At 30.6% G+C, this 20,384-nt stretch overlaps 1 protein-coding gene across 1 annotated transcript; it reads left to right on the forward strand.

Moving 5' to 3' along the window:
• The first annotated feature begins 19,493 nt into the window (after positions 1-19,493).
• Positions 19,494-20,078, forward strand: LOC122588282 (E3 ubiquitin-protein ligase AIRP1-like). The gene has a single exon (XM_043760396.1). It carries the CDS (start codon positions 19,494-19,496, stop codon positions 20,076-20,078), a length of 585 nt encoding a protein of 194 aa, XP_043616331.1.
• Positions 20,079-20,384: the final 306 nt, after the last annotated feature.

Raw genomic sequence — 20,384 nt, forward strand, 5'->3', positions numbered from 1 at the left:
TTACAAGATATATGTTTGTGAATTTTAATTAAAAACTAAAATATTTTGTAAAGATAAACAAAACTGGTAAGGATATTTCTAATGTGTGTTCTTAAAATTCATCTTTAGTGAATGTTTATGGTTTGTTTTCATTTTTATAAACTTTAACATTTTCTTCTTACTTTTTGTATAGATAGATTATTAATCCATTATCAATTTTGGATTTTATGTTTAATTCAAAATAAATAAATCACCCAACATTATAATATAATTAGACGAAAAGTAAAATTTGAACTTTTAACCACAAAAATTAGGGAAATGATAAATGTACAACTTTTTTTTAATTAATCTACCACAAAGTACAAGGTTTCTAGCATATAGTACAATTCAATGTTCCATACTTGTATTAGATTTATTGTTTGTGGTAATATAATTATCACTTCCCAAAAAATAATGACCACGTAAATGTTATTAGTAATCACATGTCTTATTCACAGCCTTGGTACAAAATATGGCCATGGGACATGTATAGTCCTTGAAAGCTTCTTATGGTGATTTCGTAATCGGGTGGTGATGAAGCTTCTTGGAGAGTTTAGCCAAGAATCGCACAACCTACTTTAATACACTAAAGATACATATTTATAATTTGGTATGCCGTTAAATGTGTATTACGTGTGTTTTTGTTAATTAAGATTGATGTCAAATTATTTTCTACATTCCGAATAAAATTTGATATTTAAAAAACTTTTCACAAACCACCGTAAGAAGATGTACCTATAAATATATAGTTTCATGTACTTTTATCATATCATCTCAGGAATGTATTAGAGAAAGTATTTTTTTAAAATCTTTTTATTGAAATCATATACTTTTATCATATTTTATTACCAGAATAACACGACCTAACTAAGGCAATAAATAGTATAAATCCAATGGTACATTAGTGATTGAGACCCAAAGAATGAATTCGTGTTTGTACTAGAAAAGGCATTCTCCATTATTAATGACGTAAAAGTGGCATATTTTATAAGTGCAGGGGTATCTTAAATAATTCTCTTAAAAGGTTATATGCCCATTTTCATAAGGAAGCTGAAAAAGGTATCATATTCACAAATCACAATTATATCTATATAAATATTAAAGCAATAGTTATTCTAATATTTTAAAGCCTTCTATAATTTAAAGCTATTTTTAAAAATTGTCACATAAATCTTTATCCTATGTGGCATCTCTATATTTTTTTACAATATATAAATCTACAAAATTATATTATCTAAAACTATTAAATTAAATAAAAACTAGTCTTGTACCCGCACGATGCAACGGGGTATTGGAAAAAAACGCTGGTTAAGTAGCGGTACCATGTTATTACCTAAATGTATGATTCAACTCAAGTGTTTCTTAGTCCGGCTGAAAGTGCAAACCGCCGTTGTTATTTTAGAGCGAACGTTTTTTTATGTTGATTGATTATTAAATTCAGTAACGCATGTGTGTTATTTTGGTATACTATGTGAGCCACTTCAGGGAAGGGAAGAGATTTTTTTTTTAAGGGTAGTTTTGGAATTTCAGGGATGAAGTGTTTGATGGTAGTGTAAATTAAAAGGGTAAATTAGAGATTTTAAAGGTAGAGTATTAAATTTTTAGGGGGTAGTTTGTTTATATAGATAGTATAGATAAAATCTATATATAAACAAAATCTTACAAAAATAAAAGTAAAAAATCACATTCTATATCATAATAGAAACCATATGAATTTAAAATCTAATTTTAAAATTGGACAATATTTGGTTTTCAAATTATTTAATTCTTAATTTTACTATCCAATGTAACTAATATTATATATCACATTGTAATATAGTTTTTTATCCTTTTCGTGGTGGTGATTTTACGTTTTATAAAAACTATTATCAATTACTAGGTGAATTCAACGTAATTTGAATCATAAGTTTGTTCTTTGTAATCTAATTATAATTTGAATTTGGTTTCTAACTATATCTAATTAAAGCTTTTCAACTTTTACAAATTTTATTATTTGATGAAGTAAGTTTTATGAAACTATTTTCTTTGAAAAAGTGTGATGAAATTCTAATAAGTCACATATCACTTTGCAAAAAATAAAAGAGTGTTATGATTTTACATTATATTTACATTTTAACTTCATTTTATGTTCATTAGTATTGCATGAAGTATAATATGTGATAGTTAATATGAATATTTGATAATGTATGTTTTTATATAAATGCAAAGATTTTCATAAGTAAAAAGAGTTATATTTTGAATTTATCTATTTCAAAAAATGTAAAAATTTCCATTTAATGATAATATAGATTTATATGTACATGCCTAAATAATGTATAGTTGTTAAAAGTTATTATAAATATTCATATAACTAAAACAACATTTTTAAATAACCGCACATCGTGCGGGTAAAAGACCTAGTACAATATATATACTTATACATACTGTTCTAAAAACCATACATTATAATATTTTTACAAAAAATGTGATAGATATATTACCTCCTTTTTATAATAACGAGAGTAAGTACCCGCGTGTTGTGGCGGTGAGATGGTGAGGGTGATAGCTAGGTCCCGCCCTCGGATTTAAAAATTCGTCGAAAGTATATCGAATGACATCTCTAATGAAAGAGCATGAAATTTTAAGAACACCCATACAATTTTTATAATTTATCGACGTATGATTTTTGAGATAAATGATTTTGAATGAATTGTAAGAATAAATGATTTATGAAGGAGAGAGAAAAAAGATGATTGGTTGAGATTTGAGGAGAGAGAAAGGGTATTATGGTTATTTTTGATAAATATAGAATAGATGAGAGGGGTATTTTGGGGATGTACTTAAAATCAATATTGAAAATTTTAACTCAATATTGAAAATCTGGAAGGAATCTGCTTTATAATATAGTATAGATAATAATAATGATGATGATGATGGTACAAGCATTCCCAACACCGCCGCATTGGCTATGTATGAAATTGTATTTACATACTAGCCAAATGCCCGCACGGTACAACGGCGAGATGGTGGGGTGATAGGTAATGGAGCGTGATAGGTCATAAGAGGTGATCGATCATAGAGGTGATAGGTCATAGGGGTAATCGGTGATGGGGTGATTTACTTGACGGGTTCCGCCTTCGGATTTAAAATTTTGTTAAAAGTATATCGAATGATATCTCTAATGAAAAAACATGAAATTTTAAAAACACCCATATATATTTTATAATTTATCTATGTACGGGTTTTGTGATAAAAGATTTTAAATGAATTAGAGGAATAAAATGATTTATGAACGAGAGAATAAAAAAAAATTAGTGGTTGAGATTTGAGGAGAGATAAAAAAAATGAGTAGTTGAGATTTAAAGTTATTATAGATATATTAATTAGGCGATGATATTTATACTATTATAACCTTCATGTTGAAAGTTTAGAAAAAATGACACATGCAAATTGACCAAAATATTCTTGTAAAATTAAATTACCATCAATCCTTAATATTAGATTAAAACATTAGTCTATTATATTATAAAATATCTTTACTAACCTCTTTTAAATCAAATACCTTTACCTACACCAATTGATGCTGCCACCACCGTCAGCATCCATCGCCGCCATCACACCACTGTCATCGCCGACTCGCCGTCGCATTGCGCGGGTACCATGCTCGTTCAAACTAATAGATAAAAGAGGGGAGTAATTTGGGTAGATCAAGTTCTTTTTTGGGAAGATGAGAAATAGATAGATAGATAGATTAACTATGGAGTAGACCGTTGGATAGCTTCCTGTATTCAAAAATATTGGAGACTGTATTCGAAAGTTCGTGGTAACTAAAACAAAAGTTTTTGTTTATTTATTTATTTACTTTTCCATTGTCAAAGTAAAAAAGACAACTTTTTATTGATGACGTGGAATTTAGATATGTATTAGTATGTATTGAATATTAGGGATGTTTGAAGAGAACTGTATGAGATTTGAGAGTTATTTAAGACCGATAGGAGTAGCCCATTACATTTTGTTTTTTTTTTTAAATCTGGAACATCCCCGGAACACTCCATCTCCATCTAGGGGGCGTTTCACCTTCTTAATTCACGTGTCGCGACTTTTTTTCTAACGCATCTTGCGTTTTGAAGTTTTGTGGCTTTCCAACTGTTGACTGCATCGGTTTTACACAAAAGAGAGTAAATTGCAATTTTTAGAATTTCCTCTAGGGGCATTCCTCACTCCAAATTCCAAAAGGAACGGGGGATAGGTGGAGGGGCATTTCAAAAATGCTCAACTCCTATTAGTATAAGGTCTAAGTAGGAAACTAGGAATGGAATTTTATGCTTCCCGAAGAATTCAATATACTATTGTATTAATACTATTACTGCCACATATCTAAACTGACAAACATATCCATGTTACTCCATATAGTCCATTCACTTTTACCTCTATATACGAGAGGTAGTCAAGTTGAAAATATCTTGAATTTTGAATCATATATACGAGAGGTAGTCAAGTTGAAAATATTTTAAATTTTGAATGAAAATTAAGAGTCTAAGATTTAAAATTTTTATTTTTATAACAGGATAACTTTGAGAAATTATTCCCCCAAATATATATACCAATTAAACGTCAAAGTTAGCCATCAAATCGAAAACTAGCTACATTCAATTCGTTATGTGTTTTTGACTTTTTTTTTTTGTTTTCTTTCACCTTTTCGTGTGTCAAGATATAATATATTATAGGTATATATATGTGTACCAACTAATCTAATTATACCATGAATTAATCATCCTTTTAATGGTATTGGACGTGCATTTTCTAAATGTACATACATATACTACGAGTATATTATATGATTAATGGGGCATACAGATCGACCCATGAGCTTTTAAGAACTTTGTGGCAAAAACTAAATGGCCGAAACCATCATTTGGCATGTGTGTAATGCCCAAATCTTTAGGCTTTTGTTTCCTTTTTTTTGTTTAAACTAATAAACTTTGTTGGCCGGGTTCAAAAAGTAGACAATATATGTGTTTAACATAGTAGATCATCCAACATGATCTTTGTAAACAATTATAAAATTAATGAATTGGTATCTACGGAGCCACGGAGGTGCAAAGTATAATATAAAACTTATAGTGATAAACCTTTTTATGAGTATATAGTTCTCTAGCCTTTATAGGTTGATTTGCAAAGTTGGAATTTTTTCATAGCACTGCTTGGTGGCCTAGAGTTCCATTAATTAGGCCTTTCCTCTATGATATATAATCACTGTATCATATTCCTGACACTGTGTATTCAATTCATTATTGACACACCATTGAGACTTTAAGGTACATGGCATAAAATTATGCAATTTGTCATTGTCTTTTATCTGCAAAATGTACGTACTCAAAATCCCCAAAAAATTCCCCCTTTAACGAAAAATGTTCTCTTGGTTCTCATTTCATGTTTTCCCTTTTTAGGATACCAAACGAAAAACAGCTTACCCAAAATATATATGGTCTTATATATATTATATATATTCAAATCTCTTGATATACGAGAGTAGTTTCATGATCAAAATGCATGAAATAACATTAGCATATATAATGTCAGATTACTCATGATCAATATATATGTAGAACAACTCAAAAAACACAAGTGGAGTTGAATATATATTGCCCGTCCCCTACCCAAAAACCACAAGTCAAAATCCCAACTGGAAATAACATGCATGCTGTTTCTAGCTAGGTAGTCAACACACTACTTTAATATCATATGTCAATCAAGTAGGGCAAATGTCTACATATATAAAATGTATATATGGTCGGTCCTCTTCTGTTTTCAACTGCATTGACATATGTAGAACTCGGCCGGATTACAATTGATGGCCCAAAGGCGCTCATTTATTAAAAAGCACCCCACTGGTGGTTGTATATAAGGTAAAAATTAAGATCATATGAAATGATTTCAATGGCTATAGGCCAAGTGTGGTAGGGCGTATATTTGCAGTTAATGATCATATATACATCCAATGTAACAGTTAGTTAAACATAATTAAGAAGAAGCTAAGATCGATTTATAGTAAATTCTGAATAGAGATCCTCTAAAGTTGATCCAACCTTATAGGTAAAGCTGGATCAACTTTAGTCATTGGATTAAATCCAATGGTCAACATCAAACTTTAATTGACCATTAGATTTAATCCAATGGTTAAAGTTGATCCAACTTATGTATAAAATTAAATTGTAGGGCGAATTCTATATACAATGGTGCTAAAAGCGAAAAAATACTATTAACAGTGTAAGGTAAATGATATACGATAAAAAAAAAAGAAAAAAAAGAAGGGTCCGTCTATACACACCCGCAAATTCGACAAAAAACACTCGCTTCTTGTCAAGTATTCCATTATACGCCTGTATTATAGCTTTGACCAGAAAAGTAAAAGTACCATGCATACGGGATATATCAATATATGTGTGCTTCGTATGACGGGTATTTAAACACCCACCATACGGGAATTATTAAGGTATACTTACCGTATAGTGGGTGTTTGGATATTTATGTCGAATTATGATGTTCCTATATATAGCATGTCTTTGACTAAAGCTGTTATATGCACTATTTATTTATGGGTTATGATATTCGTATGATGTCTTTTGATACATTTATCATCACTGTACATTAGATAGTTGTACAGTATGTATAATTTATTGTATTTTATGATAAATACATTAAAACTTGTGGTACTAATAACACTTCCCTTTATATATTCAAAGCTGCAAAACCAGGGCCGGCTTAGAGTGTGTGCAAAGGGTGCCACTGAGCCGGGTCTACTCCTTCCGAGGGCCCACTACCTTCAAGTGGTAGTGGCGATGCCGGAACCTACGACGGTGAGCGGAAATAGACGATCATTAAAAAAGAAATAGAAAGTGATGAGTTGAAATGTTATTTTGGTCATCAGAAAGTGAGTCACAATGGATTTCGACAAAGCAGGTGTGTGGAAGTAAAACTGATGAAGAAGACGGTCGCATAGGCATACTCAGGAAGAAGACGACTGTATAGAAGTATAACTTCTACCATATTTTTCATGTTAGTCCTTCAAGTATTAAAAAAATTTCATCAAATTATATAAGTTTGTATTAGCTACAGTTCGCCCCCTGATCTCATAGAAATTCTACAACTACTAGACTTAAAATATATAGATCGTCGCGTAACTGTGGAAGAAAATTTTTACAAAAAAAAAGTACTTATTTAAAGTAAAGTAACGTGATCTTTTTATTGATAACTGAACCTTTTATTTTTAAGATTTTGATTTAAAAATAATATAATTAATGATATCAAAACTCTGAATTTAGTATATATAACTCTTAATGTAGATATTATTTTATGATTTAAAATTTTATATGCTGTTAAATTGGCTAGTCTAGAGGGCCCATTTTATATTTACGAGCCGGGTCTTTAAAATTTTTTATATTTTTGAAGACGGCACTGTGCAAAACCAATAGGTTACAAGTCTATGTTACCTTTATGAGGTGAAAGGTCATGTCGTCTCACATGGGAGAAAAAGTTCAATTGTCGTGGATGAAAAAAAAAAATACTACTCCTATATACGTGTTAGATTTTAGTCCGTCATAACAATGGGATAAATTCCTAGCGTCAATTAATGGAACGTTTGGCCATTACTTTAACAACCACCATATATATATCATAAATCCCACTACTACTATGATTCTCATTGGTTTCTTGTTGGTTTATAATTCTTAATACATCTAACCCAATGCCCAAAAGGTATAATAATGGATATTAATATGCTACTAATTAAATCATATCGAATACCTAAAAGTCATCGATTTTTCTTTCTTTCTTTTTTTTTTTTTTTGAAAAAAAGGAAGCATTTTGATCCCACTATCTCCTTCTTTACTTAATTTCTAGGTGTTTGCCATTTTTTTCGCGCATCCTGTATGTTAAGGATATGCTGTGTCAGCGCTGACAAAAAGGATGAACGTACACTGATAAGTATAAAACCCACGAGGCCACGACAATATACAAGAGCATGGCCCAACCAGCAAGACAGCCCAAGAACGAAGGCCCAATCGAGTAATCAGAAAACCAGTCCACTTCAGCAACCAAACAAAAGAAAAAGTTCACTTTAGTTACGACTGGTTATAGTACCCGCGCGTTGCCGCGGGATACGCTTTTTACACGAAAAAAGTAAAATCGTAACTATGTGAAAGTTATTTACTGAAAAAATGAGAACCCAAAAATTCAGTGGCAAAAATATAAAAACAAAAACTTTAATGTGGGGCAAATGTAAAAACGTTATGTATGTAAAAAGACGAATAAAAATAGTCAAAACCAAATGTTAAAGTAAAATTATAACCAGGAGAAAAGTTATTTGATGAAAACATGAGAACCCAAAAATTTAGTGTCAAGAAAATAAAATCGAAAACTTTAATGTATGCAAAAGTTAAAAGATAGAAAACTTGTACATTCCACACATAACGTACTTATATATTCATATAGCTTTTTAGTATATTATAAATGAGAATCCAAACATTTAATATCAAAAAAATAAAAATGAAAACTTTGATATGGGGCAAATTTAAAAACGTTATATATAAAAAAAAAATGGATGAAAATAGTCAAACCAAATGTTTAAAAAGTAAAATCGTAACCATGCGAAAGTTTTTTGATGAAAGCATGTGAACCCAAAAAATCAGTGTCAATAAAATAAAAACGAAAACTTTGATGTGGGGCAAATTTAAAAATGTTATGCATATAAAAAGACGAATGAAAATAGTCAAAACTAAATGGTGAAAGTTAGTTGATGAAAACATGAGAACCCAAAAATTTAGTGTCAAGAAAATAAAAACGAAAACTTTAATATTGGGCAAAAGTTAAAAGATAGAAAGTTTAGGAGATTAAAATGAAAAATGGTAAAAATTATTATGTGTTATAAGAAATTGTACATTTTACGCATAACGTTAAAGTTTGTACATTCGATACATAAAGTACTTAAATAAAAATAATCAAATACCAAATGTTTATAAGTAAACCCGTAACTGTGTGAAAGTTGTTTGATGAAAACATGAGAACCTAAAAGTTTAGTGTCACGAAAATGAAAGCGAAAACTTTGATGTAGGATAAAAGTTAAAAAAAATAGAAATTTTAAGGGTTAAAACAAAATCTGGTTAAAAGTTAGGGGGTTAAAACGAAATTTGGTTAAAATTAGTATGTGCTTTAAATGCTTGTACATTTCACGCATAAAACACTTGTACATTTCACGCATAAAACAGTTGTACTTTAAATCCAACTATCCTTCTAAATTCTAATTAACTTATTATTTCACCATTAAATAATGGATAATGATAAATCAACCTAATTGGTGTGCCTAAAGATGTGCCTAATTGTAAGATGATAACATATGGAAAAATCAGAGGGGCAAGGTTAGGAAAGAGAATTAGTGGAATCCACATGTCAAATTCTTAAAGTTTTAGACATATCTTTAGGCACACTAATTAAGTTAATCAATCATTTTCCTTAAATAATTAGTTCTTAGCAAACAATCACGCCAGTTGTAACAAAGGTGATCACTAAATGTCTGAATGCATTCACCCCACTAAGGGAGTAGGGTGTGGGCTACATCTAGAGCTGACATATTGTGTTTGACACGATACGATAAGACACGAACACGATAAAGTTAAACACGAATATGACACGGTAGCTAATCATGTCAATTATTTAAAAAACGAACACGACACGATAAGAGACCTGTTAACAAACCTGTTAAGGGACTTGTTAAAAAGTATACGATAAGGGACCTGATAACGTATCTTATCGTGTCCTTAACGTGTCTTTGACAGGTATTTACGTGTCTTAACATGTCTATATATATATATATATATATATATATATATATATATATATAGGGGATGGAAATATAAAGTTGTCGGGTATCTAAGCTTAAGTGTGGAACACTCACATATTGTTTTTTTAATCCATAAAAATCATGGGGGCCCATACATTTATTCATTAAAAAAGAAATAATAAAATATTAGTATGTGAGGGGTTCCACACCTAAGCTTAGATGTCGGACAGCCACGTTAAGACCAAACACGAAATATGAAAAAACCAGGTCATGTCGTGTCGTACTAAAAGGTCTGTGTCAAAAATTGCCAACTCTAGCTGCATTCCCTTAACAAGATGATAAATTAAATTTGTATAATCATTTATCTACTTCTTTTAGAGTTAATTACCTGACCCGTTCTATTGGTTATTTGGTAAAAAATCTTGTTTCATCATAAGAGGTCTGAAGTTCAAATTTTGCATTGGATAAATAATTTGATGGTGGCTTAGAAAATGGTTGGAAAGCAGCGATATAATGTACTTAGGCCTTAACATCAAAGTCAAAAGTGTCTCGTCATTTTGGGAAGAAAAACCTTTTAAAAAATAAAACAAAAGTTGAAGTGGTTTGTTCATTTATTTTAAAGTTAATTGCATAAATTGTCACTATTTATTTTATCACTATTCATCGTTTATCAAAAATGACTCGATTCTTATATCCCTATTAGGGTAAATTTATAATAGAAACTATCCCTCCTCTAAATAAATGACGTTCTATTCTAGTCACTTAAATGATAAATCTTTTACAATTTTATCTTTATAAGGATGGATAAAAATATACTTTCGCAGATTGATAAATAGAGAATAAATAATCACACTATGGGACGATTTGAGTAATTTTTTTCCCCGAACATTCAGTCGGGAAACGATATAAGTGAAACCTCATAGTATAATGGTGAAGCCTTACACGTATCTTAGACAACGAGATGTTGACTATAGGATGTTACAAGTATTCAGAGAGAAAACCCCAAAACTTGTCATGCATAAGGATTGAACTCAAAAATTTGAGTAAAACCTGAGAATGTCTCTAACCTTAAGTAATTAATTAGCGCTTTATTTTATCTTAAACTGTTTTTTTACCCAAATTTTTTTTATAGAAGCTGTTTTTTATCATATTTTTATTTTCTATTTAACGACGTGAAAAATGTGATGCCCATTGTTTAATGCTGTTAAACTTTAAAATTTTCTTTTTCTGAACCCTTGAATATAAATAGAAACTGTTTTTTCCGATCACATTTTTTTCTTCTTTTTAACTACGTAAAAAAATGTGATGGCCGCCGTTTTATGCTCTCAAACTTTAAGTAATTTCTCTTACGGACCCTTACATTTAATTAGACACTGTTTTTCTCGGTCATGTTATTACTTTTTCCATTTTAACAGCGTAAAAAAGTGATGCTTAGATTTTATGTCCGCAATGGAATAAAGATCTATTGGTCTAAGCCATTTCCATTTTTTTCACTAAAAAATCTTCTGAATCACTTTGCTCGTGGCTTCTCAGTTTTCACGTCAACAGAAAAATACCCGTACGGTACGATGACTTTTAATATTGAAGGCGTTTTCATAATGGAGTTGATTAACCTTAGTATAAATTGAATCATTTTAGATCTCTTTTGAAGAATACCATTTATATCGATTGATCGTTTAAATTAGATGTTCGATGCTAATCATGGTATAAATAAGCTAGAAATGTGGATGTGGATAGTCCATGGATTTACCCATACCCATTGACCCATGGATCCCACCCAACCTTATCCCTCCTACTTCTTCCATCCTCCTCCTCCTCCTCCTTCTCCTCCTCCACCCATTTCATTTTATCTTCCATTTTTTCTCTCTACTTCTCTTCCATGAACACACACAAACACATATCTCTTTATCTCTCTAGATTTCTATCACATTTATTGAAATTTAAGCAAGATTAAAACTAGAATAATAATTATCATGATCTTCTAAATAACATATCAAAAGTTTGAGTTTCAAGGTGCAAGAAATCTCCATTTATGGGTCAAATTCAGGTTTGACTCTTTGAAGGTAATTTTGGTAAGTAAAACTCACCTCAAATCCACCATTTTATGTTTATAATCATGTTTCAAGTCTAACCTAAACAACCCTTAGTCAAATTTTTGGTTTAAAAGCTTAACGGGTCGATTTTAGGGTTTACAACTTGAATAATTTAAGTCAAAATCAGATTTGAGGCTTAATTGAAGTTATGGAATGATTTTAATGTGTGGGTTAGTTTCATACACATCATTTATGCCAAATTATGCTCAAAACATGTCTTAAAACTCTTCAAATCGAGGTCTAGGTCAAATTAGGGTTTTGTGAGGTCAAATGGGTCAAGAATGATTATTGAGTTTAAAGTGATGTTATGGAACGAAATTATGAAAGAGGTTATGTTTGTTTATGTTCAATCATGTTGATTATATGTCAAATTGGGTCTTGAACCTCACAAAATCGGATTTCAAGTGTTGAATTAGAGTTTGGATGTTCTTGGTCAATTTTGACTTTTTAGTCAAACCATTCTTACCCATGTTGCTGTCTGCTTTCTTCTTTTATGTCTTTAACTCGTTTAATCCTTGTCAAATCGATTCCTAACATCCTTTTAATCTCGTATCAATCCAACAAACCTCATTTTGATTCTTATGATCAAACGAGTCTCGAATCATGAATGTATGAGCATATATTAATATGTATGCATGTATAACTATATGTTGTGAACGTGTGACGGGATTTGATATGTCCATTTATATATACATTCCCATATCGTTTATAAGTCGTTTTAAGCTTAATTATGTGCAAATTATATGTATATTCGATGCTTTGATGGTATTGTTAGTGATTGCAAGCTTAGAACATGTACATTGGTTAGAAATAGCATTTGGAAGGTTAAAAGATGCATTAGGATGATTCTTGGACGAGTACGAGTGAAAACGAGTTGAAAAATACAAGTTTCGTAAAATCTGGAAGCTTGTGCAGCGCACACAAGTGGCATGCGGCGCACAGAAATGTGTAATTTTGGTCAGGGAATTTAGCAAAAGTGCCTGTGCGGCGCACAGGAGAGTCGTAGGGCGCATATCGGGCATGGAAAGTCTGAAATATGGAAATCTTTGGTTTTGTGCGGCGCATGAAGGTTTTGTGCGGCGCATAAAATAGGTCGGCTGAAGGGTTTTTGATTTTTCACTATAAATACAAGACCATAACCCTCCCATTCGAGATACAATTATCTCTAGTCGATTTTAGGGTTCTTTGGGGCAATACTCAGCAACTTTTTCGTCCATAAAGGTCCAAGGGTTGTTCGTGAGCTTCAAGGCATTCGGTTATCGATTTTCTTAGCGTACTTGTTTTCTACACATTGGTACAATATGTTCTCTTATACTTTTACTCTTTGTGCTTTGTTTATGATTATGAGTAGCTAAATAATTCGTCATCCACTAAGATGAAGTGATACATTGAATAATGGTTGCATAATCTTTTGAATTCAAGTTGATTTGATTTAACGTTGTGTCGTAATCTTAGCTTATTAATTCTTTGTTATTTAACTCTTAATTGCGGATAGTTTTTGCATGATCTTAGTGGTAACTAGGCTGTGTAAAAGTTATTTTGATTGCTTGGTTAGAAGCGATTGTTTCTATGACGGGTACGGTAGAAAGTAATTAATAGTTAATAAGAGTTAACGAGTTAATGGTTGGGTACAATCAATAGACGCAATTGTTATCTAAATAAGCAAAACAACTAGTTGACTAGGAAAGTTATGAAAGACGTCTTGGGGTACCGGTCTTAGTAATGGAACTAGTTAATTGAGAGAATTGAATAAAGTAACGAACTTGACGGGTACGGGGTGAGTCTTTGTTTAGTTCTCGGTTATTAATCAACATATTCGAATTAGTTCTTCATTTAAGTGCAACCTAAATAATGTGTGTCATGGAGTCGAAGTGGATGATCTTCTCATCCTATTTGATATAAAACAATTTTCTTTTCGATAAATTCTTAGGAATTTCTAACTCTTTCAATCAACTAACTTTTAATACAAAATCAAGATGACGTGGTGTCTTTAAAAACCAAAATCTTTTTAACTACTTAAAAACTCGCTAGCTCTTTGTAGTCTCCGTGGAACGAACCTTTACTTGCTTTAATCTATATTGCATACGAACGGGTCCACTGCCCGATTGTGTGTAGTATTCGATTTGGAGTATTTTTTTAAGGATTTTAATTTAACTAGATTTTCACACATCAGATATTGTACGCTTGTAGCTCAATCTTAACTTTTCATAGCCACTCAAGGTGAGTTTCGTAACCTTCCCTACTCAATTGAGATTCGGGCTGAAAAGTGTACATCCTTGTTCGTTTGTTGATTGATTTATTGATTGATTGTTCGATTAAAGTATAGACTTGTTACTCGATTGATTATACTTGTGGTTATGAATGTTTGTTGAGCTTAGGATAGTAGTACATACATGGAAGACGATGATGCATTCAAAGAATTGAAGATGTGGTGGGAAGGCTGCGGGTGACCCTATATATAAGCATCGAAGGTTCTTTGAATGCAGAGTCGTACGAAGTGTAGGTACATGGTGTTTCATCGGTGGTTTGATCGTTATATGTTCGTAACAAGGTTAAATGATCAATTATTGATCAAATCATGGTTATGGATCGTTTATCGGTCCAATCAAGGATGTATGATCATTATGTGTTCGTTTAGTTGTGAATCAAGGTTGTATGATCGTTTGGCTAGTTTATTAAGGTTATGTGTTCGTTTTCTTTGTGAATCAAGGTTGTATAATTGTTTAGCTATGTTATCAAGGTTATGTGTTCGTTTGCTTGTAAATCAAGGTTGTATGATCGTTTGGCTAGTTTATCAAGGTTATGTGTTCGTTTTCTTTGTGAATCAAGGTTGTATGATTGTTTGGCTATGTTATCAAGGTTATGTGTTCGTTTGCTTGTAAATCAAGGTTGTATGATCGTTTGGCTAGTTTATCAAGGTTATGTGTTCGTTTTCTTTGTGAATCAAGGTTGTATGATTGTTTGGCTATGTTATCAAGGTTATGTGTTCGATTGAATTGTAAATCAAGGTTGTATGATTGTTATGCGTTTGTATCAAGGTTATGGGGTTCATTAAATGATTCAATTAAGATTTCAAGGCTTGGTGATCGTTTAACGATCCCAATTATGAGATCATTTAATGACCCAATCAAGGTTTCAAGGTTGTGTGATCGTTTATCGATCCAAATCAAGGTTTCAAGGTTATATGTTCATGTAATAATCTAATTATGTTCGTATCAAGGTTAAACGGTTATTATCCCGACACTTGTTTCCTATCACTTGTCCCTACGAACTCACCAACTTTATATTGACGCGTTTTAGTACACTTTTCAGGTAAGCTTATGGATTACAGATGTATTGGAGGTTTCATTGCATGCTAGGTTTGGACTTGGACTTTTTCATGGATCCGTGATTCATCATTCCCGATCAAGGGTTATGTTTATGTTTGAACTGATGCTTGTATTATGAAATATTTCGTATGGATTATTTGATCCTTTTTATGCATTTAGATTTACTCTACATAATTTCCATGTCATGCGATGCTATTTGTGTAACCCTCATGTTTCCGCCTTGTTGGGGTGTTACAAATAACTTAGGAGGATTGATCATTACCCTTAAAAATAACATATATTATATATTTATTATACTATTACTGCTTAATTATTATTATATTACCATCCAATGGATGGGTTGAATCTAGTTTATAATATTTGCATTCTTTTAAAATTTTTTTGACTGAGTAATATAGAATAAAACATGAAAGTTATGTTGTCCCACACTGGTTTCAATACTTTTTTTTAATTTTAGATACACAATACATATACTTTATAATGTAACATAAAATACATAAAAAAAACTATATACTTACACTTTAGTTTTTCAGTTTATTCATAACTAGAATTATGCAAATTGTTTAATTAAAAATAAAAATAATTTTTTTAATTCATCATAACATTAACGGGTTTTGTATATTATATCATGTTCTAACAAATGTTTTGTTTAAAATTAACGTCATCACGAAATTTCGATCATGGTGTGTTCCACACCGTATTATGCGAGTACCCATTTAGTAGTATTAAAATAACACTTAATATATCTAATTTATTATTATTATTATTATTATTATTATTATTATTATTATTATTATTTAGGGTTATTTACTGAAATGGTACCTGGACTATCCACCATATTACTGGTTTTATACCTATATCTTTAAAATTACTTTCATCATACCCCAACTTATCAATTTTTCACTCGGACGATACCTGACTTGACGGGCGTCAGTTTGGCCGTTAAGTTGGGGTATGACTACCGTAAATTTTAAAGTTTTAGATATGAAACCAGTATTATGGTGGATAGTCCATATATCATTTATGTAATTATTATTATTATTATTATTATTATTATTATTATTATTATTATTATTATTATTATTATTATTATTATTATTATTATTATTATTATGGTTGTTGTTGTTTTTTTTTAATTACACAAAGTACATTGATATTTTTTTAAAAAATATTTATATTTATTTTATAAAAGAATACTTTATTTTTATAAAAAAATTATTGTAAATATTTAATTTTTTTTATTAAAAACTATTAATATTTCAAAAACTATTATTTATAAAATTTATTTTTTAATAAAATAATATTTTCTTTTATAAAAGATCATTTTTAGTACAAAGTTTTTATTTTTATAAAAAATATTTTTCAATCTTTTTTTATAAAGGGGTGAACCGTAAAGATTATCATAATTTCTTGTATTGCATTTGTACCTGTACAACTACTATGTAAGGTTTGAATCAACTCAAAACAGATTTAATCAACTCCATGTGGTAGTATCCATTTAAGACTTCACGTTCATTTATCAATGCTTTACATGAAATTAATGTACTGCTTCCGATTTACTTATTTTTTTTAAATAAAAAATAAATAAATATGAAATAAATAAAATCATCATGGATTTATAATTTGATTGATTATAGTTTTTAATAAAAAAACTAAATATTTACAATATTTTTTATAAAAATAAAGTATTCTTTTATATAATAAAAGTTAATTACATAAATGACACCTGGACTATCCACTATATTACTGGTTTTATACCTAAAACTTTAACATTTACCGTAGTCATATCCCAACTTAACGACCAAACTGACGCCCGTCAGGTTAGGTATCGTCCGTGTGGATAATTGATAAGTTGGGGTATGATGAGAGTACTTTTAAAGTTATAGATATGAAATCAGTAATATGGTGGATACTCCATGTACCATTTCAATAAATAACCCTATAATTTATTATAAAACATCACTATTTGGAATTATTAGTATTATAGTTTTTAAAATATAAACCTTTTTATTTGAAATTCGTAGGATTTGCAAAAGTATAGTAGGAAGCCGAGATACCATTTGGGTCCATACCACTATATCAATAGCAAAATTAATTATATTAAATATATTATTATTATTATGAGGTTAGGGTTTATGTGGCTGTTAGACACCCAAGCTTGGGTATAGAACCCCTCGCATCTTGTTTTTTTAATCCATAAAAAGCATGATATGTTAAAAAATTAGTATGTGAGAGGTTCTACACCTAAGTTTGGGTATCTAACAGCCACATACTCCATTTTCTCTTTTATTATTATGTATATAAGGTAGAGATAAAAAAAAAGTTGATTTAAGGAAAGAAGGTTTTAGTTACACATATATAAGGTATACAACTTATACATGTATAAGGTAATTCTTATGTTTTTTTTTTTAAACTTTAATTATTATAACTATAAATTAGTAACATATTATTATATTTGAATTAATTATATAAAGTAAAAGTTTTAATATTGTATTTCCTCAATAGTAAAACTAAAAATAACATCGTCATTTTAATTTAAGGTTAAATATTGTGATTAAACGTATCTATTAATAGTTTTTATTTCTCTATAATATAATTAACCACCGTGTTATATATACATTGTAGATGTAGATAGAGATAGATGGTTGATACCAAATTACCAATTATCTTAACATAATGCTAATTAACAATATTAAAATAAGCAGTGGTGGAGCCCCTCTTGACATAGAATGGGCCACGGCCCATCCAAGGATACAGGCAACACTAATATATCATACTATATATTTTGTACTATCAATCAATTTGGCCCATCCTATTTAAACATTTTCAAAAATATAAACAGCTCATATAATTGTGTATATTCTTACTATTTGTTAGCAGTGGTCAAAATGTTGATCTCATTTATTTCCTAAAAAAATTAAAAAATCCATACAACTTTCATTTTATGAATTCAACTTGTCCACTAAATATACTAATTAATGTAATTAATAAAAATTCTATTATTATCCCAAATATATTGTATAGTTTTTGCCATAAAAATTCACTATTTTATTGTATTTTTAATTTAGAATTGTTTTGTAGTATTTCAATTTTGTATAGTTCTTAAAAAATGTATTATATGAATATAAAGTAGATTAAAAACATATTTAGTTTCATTACAAGTATTTTTGATTTATATTGATCTATACTAAGAGTGTAGGTTGTGCATATTTTTAAGTTGTTTTTATTTTTTCCGATGCTAATAATAGGTTCTATTTTATACAACAATGTGATTGACTTGCTTTGATATCTTTCTGAAAAGTGTAGCTAGTTATTATAATAATGTTGTTTAACTATTGTAATGTTGTTGCCTTGGTGTAGTTTCACAATTACCTTTATTGTCATTATCTGTCAAATATGTTCATGTTGTGTTTGTCATTTTTCGACTAGGGTGGCTAAAATTTTTTTTGGCCCGTCCTAAATTACATTGCTGTGAAAATAAGCATGCACGAAGTTATAGCTAGTTTGGTTATGATAGTCCTTAATTTCAAATAAATCAAACAAAATCATCATGAATTCACATGTATTATCCACCGCTAGCTATTCACTTGCGAGGATCTCATATCCCGTCAGAATGATTACAATATTCGAGCGTTACAAACTCTTGTCGATCATATGGTTTTCATCTTTTTGTGATTGATGACCGTTACATTTATTTGTTCGATAACATTACTCAATTCCTTGTTTTTTACTTATTAATTTCATATATATTTTTAGTATAAAAATTATATATAAAACACTACTTAATTTGATATTTATATATATATCTTGAAGAGGATCGAAAAATATCAAGCTGATTAAATTAGTTGGTTTCATATATAGTAAAAAATTTAAATACGAATTGCATAAGGTAATCTGATAATTGTTAGAAAGCATCAACGGTAAATTTTTTATAATAAGCCTTAAAGTATATATCAAGATAATAAGTATCAATATGGATGAGCTATAATGAGTTTGTATGATTTCAAAAAGATTCTTTGACCAAAACTAAGTAAAATCCATATATCTGGTGATTATTAGAAAATTGATCACATGATAAATCCCTATTAGCTATGAATCTATCCCACCAATCTTAACCAAATACTGATGTGGTTTGTGTATGTATATATGTGTGTGTATTTATGTCAAACTACTCCATCATATACTAAGCTACTTAGTAGTATTACCCTTGCTTAAGCCCACCCCCCCAAAAAAAAAATGCCTGGCGGGTACATCTGTGACTCCGATGCTTGGCCGGCTAACGATGATATCATTCCGGCCAATTACCGTTTCTTGGCGTCGCAACCCTTTTTCATCAAGCTGACACTAGAGTTCCAATTCAAAAATGAACCAGATGGGAGTCCAGGCAGCACCACAATCATGAAAGAGTTGTTTGTCCCAAGAGACGAACGTATGGGAATCTCGAGGGAAGCGTGGGGCTTGATTCGGGACGGGCTTTACCAGATGGGCTCACCACAAAGCATTGTTGGGGAGACCATCCTTCAGCTCACATGTTGTGCCATGCAGATGATCAGAGATCCGGCCAATGCAGGGCGGATGGTGCTTCCGATGGAAGCTCATGTCACTTGCGTTGAGGAGGAAGAAACGGAAACATTGGAGGATATCGTGAAGATGGAAGAGGTGGTGGTGGAGACGACGGACGTGTGTGCTGTGTGCTTGGTGGATATGGAGGCGGGCTCGGTGGCAAGCAGGCTCCCCTGCATGCATGAATTCCATGCGGCTTGCATTGGTGAATGGTTCACATATAACATTTCTTGCCCAATTTGCCGTACCGAATATTAGATCCGGTCATTAGAGTATTTGCTAGCTACAATATTGGGATCCAAATTAGTTTATTTGGTTGAGATTCTATTTATGTTATCGCTTTCATTTGAACTATTGTTATGAATAATGTCGACTTCAATGGTGCAGTGACATGAATAATGATTTGACCACCATTAATTATAAAAGTGTTTAGTAATTATGAACTAAAAGTTACAATCTATAAAATTGATAATATTCCTATGATAGAACCATTTGACAGTAAGCAAATGAAACGGGCCGGATAATTAGTAGTCAACTGTATTAATCTCTTTAACCAATTGTGTT

This window comes from Erigeron canadensis, chromosome 2 (assembly GCF_010389155.1).
Source record: "Erigeron canadensis isolate Cc75 chromosome 2, C_canadensis_v1, whole genome shotgun sequence".
NCBI lineage: Eukaryota > Viridiplantae > Streptophyta > Magnoliopsida > Asterales > Asteraceae > Erigeron > Erigeron canadensis.

Coding starts and splice junctions, on each gene's coding strand:
- LOC122588282 (XM_043760396.1), top strand. CDS start 19,494: ATGCCTGGCGGGTACATCTGTGACTCCGATGCTTGGCCGGCTAACGAT.